Below are 10,964 nucleotides of genomic sequence, written 5' to 3'. Positions count from 1 at the left end.
AACACCAACATCAAATAAGCAAGTTACACAACATTGCACATTCAAAATCATAAACCAATTCACCTACACAAAATTAACAATTTCAATTAACAATTCGCCCAACCTACCAATTTCAATTTTGCCTAACCTAAACAAATTTAACAATCTAAACTAATCAACCAAAACCCACATAAATCAAAACAATTTGCCCAATTTTTTAGCTATAAAAACCCTAGGGTTTAGGCTTATAATCAAATTTATACACAAATTAACTTAAACCCAACACAATCCAACATAATAATCAACAATAATATCATTCAACCAATCCAAAATGCATAATATTTCTACTCAATTCACAACCCATTACAAACCCTAGCTATCCACCAATTACTATAATTATGTAAAAGGTAAGCATACTAACCGAATAAAATAGATGAATTTGGGGGAGAATAGCACCGATTGATGAATGTAGGCCGAAATCACGGAGAGAAGGCGCGCAGCTGGAGAAATCGCGAAGGCTGTGTGTTGTGAGGTTTTCGCGATTTGGGGGAGGAACGCCTGGTATATCAGTCTGATTAAACACGCCACTCAGAATGGCGTTTTTCATGATTAAGTAAATACGCCACTCCGGTTGGCGTCTTTTACAAAACGTCAATATGTTCGGCGTTTCAACAAAGAAAACACGCCATTTACAAATGCGTTTTTTTATTTATACACGCCAACCAAGTTGGCGTGTTTAATCGTAATTACAATCCGAGAGCATACACCCAAAATACGGCACAAGTATAAAACGCCATCATCGTTGGCGTATTTACCTTAAAACACGCCAATGACGTTGGCGTATTTACTAATAAAAACGCCAATGTGGTTGGCGTTTTTCCCATTTGTGGAATAGATAACAAAATGGGTACATTTACGTAATATTTAGTGTAAACTCCCCCATAAACCCGATTTTCCCTCTTATTTTTACCATTCTAATATTTTCTATTTCATTTTTTTATCAAAATTAAAAACACAAACTTTCCCACCCCAAAATATGACTCCACCCATTTCGCCACAAAATCTAAGCAAACAAATATTTTTATTAATTTACTTTGTTTAACAATTGTCTCTTAATAATTTTATATTCGTATAAACAAATTTGTAATATATATAAGTATCACTTCAACTTGGATTTATTTAACACTCTCAAGCTCAAGACAGAAATGTTAAAAAAGTATTAATACTTTATATAAATAATAAGTTATATTGGGAATAATATAGCTAGGGAATAAATATATGGTGTGGCTAAACTGTTGTAATTAACATTTAAATCCATTTTTAAAGAAGAAAGGAATTAATGTGACAATATTTGGTGACGACTTTTCATCAAGGTATATATGCAATTATTGTAAATTTTCTCATTCCTACCCTCAATTTTTTGTCGGGCAAATTTGCAGCGATTCACAGCTTCATCAATCACAGTTCCACCCAAATAAAACCTTTCAGTTTTAAAGAAGAGTTGATCACAACCATCGTTGCTAACCCTAATCGGAGCATATCTACATAATATTCCTATGATTTAGTATACTATTGATTTACAATATCTTTATATTTCTTGATCGACGAGGCTTGGTTTCCTCGTGACTTTCTTCTATCTTTCGACTTGATAAGGGGTTCGACCTTTATCAATTGATGCTCTCAGTGGCGCTACCTGGTAGCAACTGGCGCAAAACTGGTCCTTCGACCATCTAGAATGTTCCACCTGACTGGGTGATTTATGGTTCAACATCCACCCGGTCGTGTGAGTTCAACTAACTATGGATTCGGTCATTTTTAGTCCACTTTAGGCCTCTTATGCTTTTTTTCATTTAAGTATAAATAATAATTTTGGCTAATTCTAGAATAACCTCGAGTTTAGTAAAATTACATGTATTCGCACCTTTCAAAAATTGTTGTTAGTTCTTGTCAAGCTAGAAATTTCCATTTTTATAAGTTCTTGTCAAGCTAGAGTTTTCAATTTTTACATGTTTCAACTTTATTGTAAATTAATTATAATTTTAGTTTTTCTAGTTTTATATCAGCTTTAAGTTTTGAATAATTTGAACTACATAGTTTAGGAAATATTACTCAAACTAACTCTTATAAGTTCGATTTTAACTGTTATTTTAATATTGTTTTTTGCGGTTAATAATATTTTTAGGGTAATCTGAATATTTGTGTATTGATTCTTGTTCAACAACCAACTGAAAAAGAAATATTCAATACTGCTTCTATAATTAATTATTGAGACAACATTGTACTCCTCACGTTCCCAAAAAGTATGAACATTTAGTTTGACACAGATTTTAATGCATAATTGGTAAAGCAAGAGAAAAATAAATAAAAAAGGTTTTTAAAGTATTGTTAATGAAGAATGAATCTCACCTCATTAGAGAGAAAATAGTTTCTAAAATTAGAATGTTCATATTTTTAAGGGACGGACTATAATAAAAGGAGTTCATACTTTTCAATGACATAAAGGGTAGGCTAAGAGCATCTCCAATGGCGGACGTCCGGTCGGACGTCGCGACGGGCGACTGGGACGTCCGCCATTGTGGCGTTTAGGGTCGGATACGGACGTCCCGTGAGGACGTCGGGTGTCCTCGGACGTCGGCGCGACGGGCGGGCGGACGTCCGCCATTGTGGCGTCCGGTCGGACGTCCCGTTTTTTAATTTTTTTTTTTTTTTTAAACTCTATATATACGGCTCGTCGAATTTTATTTCATTCGCACCACTTGGACCAACGAAGATGATACGGGTGCAGGTCCAAGTCACGGCGTGGCCACCGCGAATGTGAATATGGGGGTACCTCATGGAGAGGTCGCGCGGCTGCGTGCATTTTCCGACATGCGGCAAACAGATGCCCATGTTCGACTTCAGCAGGATATCATCGAAGAGGTTTGGACTCGGAGGGGTTGACGTGATAATGTATGAAGTTTTTTTTATTAGTATGCAATTTTTTTTTTCGAATCATATATGTTTTTTCCGATGAAGTTGTTAATTTTTCCGATGAAGTTGTTAATTTTTCCCGTAATTTTTTTGAATAATGTATGAGGTTTGGACTCGGAGGGGTTGACGTCAAATTTTATTTCCGTAAATGTAAATTGTTTTATTTGTAAATGTATGATTTTTTTTATTGCGGGATGTCCTAGTGGGAAGGGCGATGGGAAGGGCGGACATAGGAGGGGATGTCCTAGTGACGTGGCAGTGGGATGGGAAGTCCTAGTGACGTGGCAGGAGGTGTTTTTGGGATGTCCTAGTGGATGTCCTAGTGGGATGTCTGCCCACTGGAGATGCTCTAAAATGTAATTATCATTCCGTTATTCAATGGAAAAGAAATTAATAGTAACTAATCATAGAGACCATCAACGCAGTCAGCGCCGGTCCTGAGGTTCCAAAGACCCGGGGCGAGACTAAAAGTTGAGGCCCTATTTATATATTTTTTCCTTCCATTTTATAATAAGTTTCATCCAGCAAAAAACTAATAGCATATCAAAAGAAATTCACTTCCAATAATTATTACATATTACCTTCAAAAATTTCTTCTAACATTTCTTGATGCGAAGTCGTTGATGATGGTGTTGCTGTCAACCTCGTCTAATAATTTCTTCTCAATACATAAAGTGGCAAGCCCGTTCAGCCGTTGTTGAGACATCGTAGATCTTAAATAATTCTTCAACAGTTTCAACTTTGAAAAGCTTCTTTCTGCCGATGCCACAGTCACAGGCATAGTAAATAATATGCGATAAGCAATTGAGATATTTGGATAAGAATCCATTTTTCTAACATACTCAAAAATGTCCATAGAAGACATTGGCCTTTCCGGCACACTTAGCTTCAAAACCTTCAACTCAGATATTAGATCATTTACCTCCACATCAGATGTGTCATGCGAAGAGAATGTTTTCGCAAATTTGGTGCAACAATCTTCTAATTCAGTATCATTTAGTGACTTCAAAGTTGTTGAGCTAAGTAAAAACCCAAATATACTTTTGAATGTTTGTAGTTCTTCAAATCTACTTTTCAATGAGGTGTTTGCCATATCAACCACGACCAAGAAGTAATTGACCTCAAAAGCCTTCTCAGCTTGTAGAATTTCTTCATTGGTGTCAATTTCATCAAAATGTTTCTTCCTTTGAGCCTTGCGCTTCACTGAAAATGATGGCTCTACACCCATTTCAGATGCAATACTTTTGGCAATGGTCATACTAGAAGCAAATCCTTCATTCCTGTAATTGTTGGTGATCGATCAAACAAATCAAAATACAACAAAAAAGAAGAGTTTTGCTGGTGCAAATAACGGGGGAAAGGACCACAATTCCACAAACGAGCTCAAATAAATCAAAAGAGAATCGAATGAAGAAAAAATCGAATTTCAATTGCATACCGACGACATGGCGACATGACTCTTGAGCGAGAGATATTCCAAAGCATAAAATTAGTTGAGGAGCGAATTGTAGAGAGAGAAAGGTAGAAAAGGATATATGGGTTTAAATATAATATATATATATATATATATATATATATATATATATATATATATATATATATATATATATATATATATATATATACACCTGAGGCTAGGGAGGGCCCCTGCAAATTTGGGGGCCCAGGGGGGCCGCTCCACTTGCCCCCCCTCAGGTCCGGCCCTGAACGCAGTGTAAGTAAATTCGCCGAGCCCTGAACCGAACTTCTTCTTGATCAATTTTGCAGATTCGTTAATCATATCAATATTGAAACAAATGCCTGCCTGGAAGATGATACTGAATTTGATCACAACAGTCAATGCTCATTTTTATTTTATGTACAGATACATGGAAAATATTGGTAACCTTTATAGTACATTGATAAAGGTTACATAAATAAATATCACGCATTCAATACATTAGTTAAAACCCATTAAATACGATGTCTTAATAGAATAAAGATACAATAAATTTATTCAAGCCGTTACGATATTACATAACAAGATATTAACTTAATCACTCCAAATAAAGGACGGTGTTATAATTAAAATACATGCATAACTTGGTGTTCATTTTATTCTTTAATTTTTTTCCCAGGAAATCTCTCACGATCTATTTTTTTTATTAAAAAGGGAATTTAATTATTAGAATTACGTAGTCCAGAAAACTAATTACATTGAATTAACCATTCAGGAAATTATTCAATCCTGAAAGCAATTAATTAGTTGGTCCGGAAATTAATTAATCAGGCTCGTTAATTAATTAACTCTGTCCTAAATCTTTAAAACAGGGCCATCCAAAGTAAGCTGGCCTAAGTCAAATTTTAATACAATTAGCCCAAATTCCCATTATTGAATCGAAAACCATTCTTCATCAACCATTGTTGTACTTAAGCAGTGGGGTGGGTCCAACTTCTTTTCGAACCTCCTCACACAAACTTTCATCTTGACACTCTCGTTCCATAGGTCTATAACATTTCTCACCAAATTCAAATTTAAGAATAAGACTTCATTCACTAACACAAAAAACTTAATCTTAATCATCATCTTTGATTTAGAGTCTCTACTCATTTTTTTTTTTGTGGTGAGTACTTAGTTTGAAGCTTGGTAACCTTTGTTTTTTTTTTGGTTAAATGAACATAAATTTAAAGGCCGCGACATGTAGGACTCGAAACTGAGACTTTTGGCCTCAGACATAAATATTGATGAAGGTTACATAAATAAAATTGTGATGGTATTATATATACATGGATGTCAATCCAACCCTAAACTCTTGTGTTGAGCCAAGTAACCTGATAATATTGTAGGGTGACAAACACAGATTTTGCATGTTTTTAAGGACTAGATTTGACTTGTTTTAAATGTCAAGCATGCAAATTATGTTCTTAAATTGCATATGTTATACATTTTGTATTTTTGACGTGTTTGTTGATAAATGATAGAAAAAGATAGAAAAAGGTGAAAAAATGCCAAAGTGCAGCAGCCTCTGTTCGAGCCCATTCTGCCAGCGATTTTGAAGTCCAGTCAGTGCTTACTACATTCATTCTCTTCTTCTTCGAAAGAGCTTCGCGTGGATATCTTGCATGTCTCAATCGAAGTTCTGTGGAGAAAGTTATGACAATTCTACGAACGTTACGCAGTGTAGTCAAAGCTGGCGGGAATTTATGCGGAAATTCACGGAAGAAAAGAAATTATTATATTTTGAAGCCAAATCTCTCCTATTTCTTGTAGGGCACGAAATTTATCAAAAATAAACCTTTTTCCAGCCTATAAATACCTCTAAACCTAATTCATAATCTTTATCTCAGAACCTCCAATCCTTCTCCCTCTCTACACTTCTTCCATTCCATATTCCACCCTTAAATTCATCCATCTTCCATTGGAGCGGAGTTCTGCAGATCCAGGCAAGAGAAGACTGAAGATTGAAGATTCAGCCTTGGGTTTTATCAATTTCTTTCATGTCTCGTACTTTATTTGTAGTTTTTACTTGTCTATGAGTTAAACATCAATTGTGGAATTTTTGGTGAAGATATTCGATTGATTTTCCTTGTTAGCTCTTGTAGTTATTTGATTTATCCTTGCGCTTTCTATATTCAATTGATTAGCTACCTCTTGAATACATGTTAGAGTTGATTAGAGTACTCGGGAGACGAAATAGTTGACTTGAAAAATGGATAATTCACACTTTAATTCAATAGAACTCGGGAGAGTTGAGGTTTCACGTGAGGTCATTGGTCTTAACGATCTTTTAGGGGTTCGATGTTAGAGATTTAAAGGGGACTTTGATTTCAACACCTAATCTACGGATTTCTCACCTCGGGAGAGGGTTTAATCCAATTAAGTGACCGACTTAATAACTCTAGAGACTGTAATTCAAGAAAGTCGATTGTGTTTTGAATCCTAATATTCTACATTCCTATGCCGACTTTGTATCATTGTTTATATGCTTTCTTTTTATTTGTTTATTTATTTTTCAGTCTAGTTTAATAAAATCAAACCAAAAAAAACATATGTGTCTTTAAATAGTATATGATAGTCAATTGCAATCTTATTCCTTGTGTTCGATATCCTGGTACTGACCTTTAGCTATACTAAATCTACCCTGTAAACTTGCAAGTATTTTTTTTAAAAAATATAAGGTTTCTTATGCACTTCAAATTTATACTATTTCTTTGTTATAATATATGCTTAATTTGTCTATGTAACTACTATATTATTTAGCTTCTTATCAAAATTGTTACCTATCCAGATATTATAGGTTAACTTAGTACGTAGCATGAATTTAAAAATGAAAGTTCGTGTTATTTTAAAATAAATCGATTAATTTACAAAATTTATAACATGAAAAATAATTTTAAAATATCAAAATAAAATAAAAATACTAATAATATTAGAATGATGCTTAATTACGAATTAAGTTTATTAGAAAATGTAAATTATTTGCATGTTAAAAATTTGTTATAGTTCAATGAATTTTTTATTTTTTTTATTATAATAACTTCTCGGTTGAGGCCCACTACATAAATTCTCCTGGGCCAGACCGGCCTGATCAGGCCCAATTTAAGGTCACTAATAAAATAAAATTTTGGAACACTAAATATGTCTAGAACATCCTTTTTTTCTAAGTTTGAGTAATACTAATTTTTTTCTTTTGAAGAAAATAGCGATAGTTACTCTTTCCTTTAAAACCAAAACAAATAATTATGATTAATATGAAATAGATAATTAAGAAAACTATGGCATGTGCTTATATAGTAGTAATTTATTAAATTTATTGTTAGATAACTTAGAGCATCCACAACCGTGCTCTTGCCAGCGGCACGGTTGTGGGCCCGACCCCACTTTTTCTGCATGCTCTCTGGCAAGAGCACAACACCCACAGCTGTGCTCTTCCGCAAGGACGAACACAATTAATTTAAAATTCAATTACACAAAAACATTTCCATAATACTAAAATTCATTAAAAACACAATAAATATTACAAATAAAATAAAAAAGACATAATTAAAATCCTAAAAATTAAAAATTACATAATTAAAATCATAAAAATTAAAATTACATAATTAAAAAACTAAAAATTAAAAATTACATAATTAAACTCCTAAAAATTAAAAATTACATGATTATTGGCAAATCTTGGGTGAGAGGAGGGGCCGAATAGTCCGTTTCCGGACTAGGAAACGGTTGTGAACCGAACCATTCGGGGTTCCAACCGTGGGAGCCCGTAGGATTATCGTCTTGGCCGGACATAGTGATTTGTAGTGTATGAGAGAATGAAGATGAAAATGGATATGAGAGATTGAAGATGAAAATGGATATGAGAGAATGAAGATGAGAATTGTGTAGTTTGATGTGAATTTTTGGGAGTGAAATTAGGGGTATTTATTGATGAAAGTGTGTATTTTTGGGGTAAAAAATGAAAAAAAAATAAAAAGTGGAAAAAAAACGGTTATAAACAGATATATTTTTTTTGGGAAGTGAATTTTTTTTTTATTTTTATCGGTTTTTTTTAATTAAAAACCGATTTTTTAATTAAAAAAAATTTAAACACAACGGCTATGCCGTTGACGAATCCCAGCGCGCCACGTCAGCTGCTCGCTGGCACGGCGCTGCTCGATGCATCGAGCAGCGCCGTGCCAGCGGTGCGAGCGCAGCGACGGCGGGTAGCGTCCGTGCCAGCGGCGGACGGCGGTGGCGACGGACGCCACCGTTGTGGATTCGAGCAGCGCCGTGCCAGCGGTGCGAGCGCAGCGACGGCGGGTAGCGTCCGTGCCAGCGGCGGACGGCGGTGGCGACGGACGCCACCGTTGTGGATGCTCTTAGGTTGGTAATTTTGAAAATATGAAAGTTAAGATAAATAGAGAGATTAGGTCCACCAAATAACAATGCACCCTAGCAATATTCATCCCTCTTTTTCAACCTAATCACAAATCATTATTCCATGAGACACTATTTTAATCAACTTAATAATTAAAGTGGCCCATCAGAATCACAGGCTCCAACACACTATACCATAAAGTTATGCTATGCACAAAAGAAGCATTATAATTGTACCATATATTAAAAAAATGCATTCTCTTATTCCAATAAACCAACCCACTTCACCTCATCATGAGCTTTTAATGTTATCCCCTTCTCCCCATTCTTTGCCAAAAAATCAAAATAAAATACTCCAATAATCTCAATAATGAATAACACAAGTTTTAATATAAAATTGATAAATATATAAATTAAAAATTATTAATGAAATTGTTAATAAAGGATTAAATATAAAAAATGACTAGGATGATATAAAATCGAAAAACAAGACTAGCAGCCGGTACACCTCATGACTTTCCCCCACGCATTTAAATATAAAAATTGATTATCTCTCTTTCTTTCTTTCTTTCTTTCTTGATTATCAACTCTTTCAAATTTGAATTAATTCCATCATCTCTGTCTGTCTGTGGCAATGTTATGCCGGAAAAGTTCAGTGAAAAGTAGGAGTGGATCGGTGGCTGTGAATCTAAATGTGTATGATCTGACCTCAATGAATGGCTATGGCTATGGCTATGGCTATGGCTATTGGCTTGGACTTGGGGTCTACCATTCTGGTGTTCAAGGTCAGTTCATTTATTAGCATCAATTTAGTTAATTAAGAGATATGAAATAAAAGTGTGGCAGTTGATGGAGTGGAGTGGAGAGCTCATGAATATCCAACAACAGGGAGGAGATGTGAAGGCTTCACATTTAGGAAATCTATTTTGATAGGTTACACTAAGATGAGTCATGGGAAGGTGAGATCAGTGATTGAGGATGATTTCTCTTCCAAATACAAAGGCAATGCTTACAATCTCATCTCCATGAATTGCAACCATTTTTGCAACCACGCTTGTCGAAGAAGAAGAAGAAGCCGGTCGAATAGGTTCTCTCTAATTCCTCCTCCAATTCGAATTCTTCCTCATCGTCGTCTTCGCCGGCCCAGAAGCTCTCTGAGCTGAAGAAGAAGAAGGAGGAGGTTCAATCATTTCAATTCCTCAACAAAATTAAATACAGTACTGTAATAAAATATGCCAAAACACCAAAACTCATAAATAAAGGAAATTCCCCCATCTAATTATAATAAAATAGATTTATATACTATATACTCTCTTTGTTCTTAAAAACAATTTCCTTTTTGGTCCGTCCCCTGAAAATAGAAATTTTCAATTTTAAAAAAAAATCTTTCTATTGAAGTGTGACTCATTTTTCACTAATATATTAGTTTTATCTCTCTCTATTACTTTACCAAGTTTTTACTCTCTCCATCCCACTGAAGATGACTCACTTTTCTTTTTAGTTTGTCTCAATCAAGATGATCCGCTACTAAAAAAAGAATCTCTTTTATCTCTACTTTATTTCATCTCTCTTACTTTACTCTCTCCACTTAACACACAAAATAAAGATGTATAAAATCTCATACCACCCAAGGAAGAGGTCATCTTTCTTGGGACGGAGGGAGTATTTAAAGAGACGGAGAGCGCAAATAGTATAGAAAATGAAATTTTGTTCCTATTTCTAGCTAGTCTGTATTAATCCCGTGAAGTGCGGCTAAATTATTAATTTTCCCAAATGACAATCCTTCTATTTGTTTAAAGAGTGAACTACATCAAAAGTCCCTAAGTTTTCGGTTGGAGACACTGCAGGTCCCAAACAAAAAAAAATATCGTCAGATGAACCTAACGTTAAACATAATCACGAATCATGTTTTTTAGCCACTTTTCGGATGAAAATGCTCAAATGGCTTGAAGGGCATTTTTGACAATCCCTAAATTTGCTGACATATGAATTCTGTCACATTTATGTCAGCAACTTCTTATGTGATATTCTAATAAGTTATGATACTTTATACGTGATTAAAGTTTTGTCAATATGATTTACTAATGACTTCCACCTCTATTCACAAAAGGAAAAGATTAAAAGAAAAAGTTTTATTATTACGAAACAGTCCATAAAAAACGAAATGGTACTCATTGAT

The 10,964-nt window shown here is 34.5% G+C and overlaps 1 protein-coding gene across 2 annotated transcripts; it reads right to left on the bottom strand.

Moving 5' to 3' along the window:
* Window positions 1-3,523: 3,523 nt before the first annotated feature.
* On the bottom strand, window positions 3,524-4,452 carry LOC121800397. 2 transcript variants are annotated; one of them, XR_006050492.1, is made up of 2 exons: window positions 4,388-4,452; window positions 3,524-3,705 (listed from the first exon to the last, which is right to left on the bottom strand). XR_006050492.1 is itself a non-coding variant. In XM_042199970.1 (2 exons), exons 1-2 carry the CDS (start codon window positions 4,205-4,207, stop codon window positions 3,685-3,687), a joined length of 357 nt encoding a protein of 118 aa, XP_042055904.1. In that variant the 5' UTR covers window positions 4,208-4,265; the 3' UTR covers window positions 3,524-3,684. The 2 variants fall into 2 exon arrangements, 1 of the variants encoding a protein (XP_042055904.1); XM_042199970.1 differs by lacking the exon at window positions 4,388-4,452 and adding an exon at window positions 3,872-4,265.
* Between the last annotated feature and the right edge of the window lie 6,512 nt (window positions 4,453-10,964).

The sequence above is a fragment of the Salvia splendens genome, chromosome 4 (assembly GCF_004379255.2).
Source record: "Salvia splendens isolate huo1 chromosome 4, SspV2, whole genome shotgun sequence".
NCBI classification, from domain to species: domain Eukaryota; kingdom Viridiplantae; phylum Streptophyta; class Magnoliopsida; order Lamiales; family Lamiaceae; genus Salvia; species Salvia splendens.
This window is presented reverse-complemented; position numbering and strand designations above follow the sequence as displayed.

Coding starts and splice junctions, on each gene's coding strand:
- LOC121800397 (XM_042199970.1), bottom strand. CDS start 4,207: ATGACCATTGCCAAAAGTATTGCATCTGAAATGGGTGTAGAGCCATCA. Junction 3,706..3,871: donor ATGACACATCTGATGTGGAG/GTAAATGATCTA, acceptor TGGCATCGGCAG/AAAGAAGCTTTTCAAAGTTG.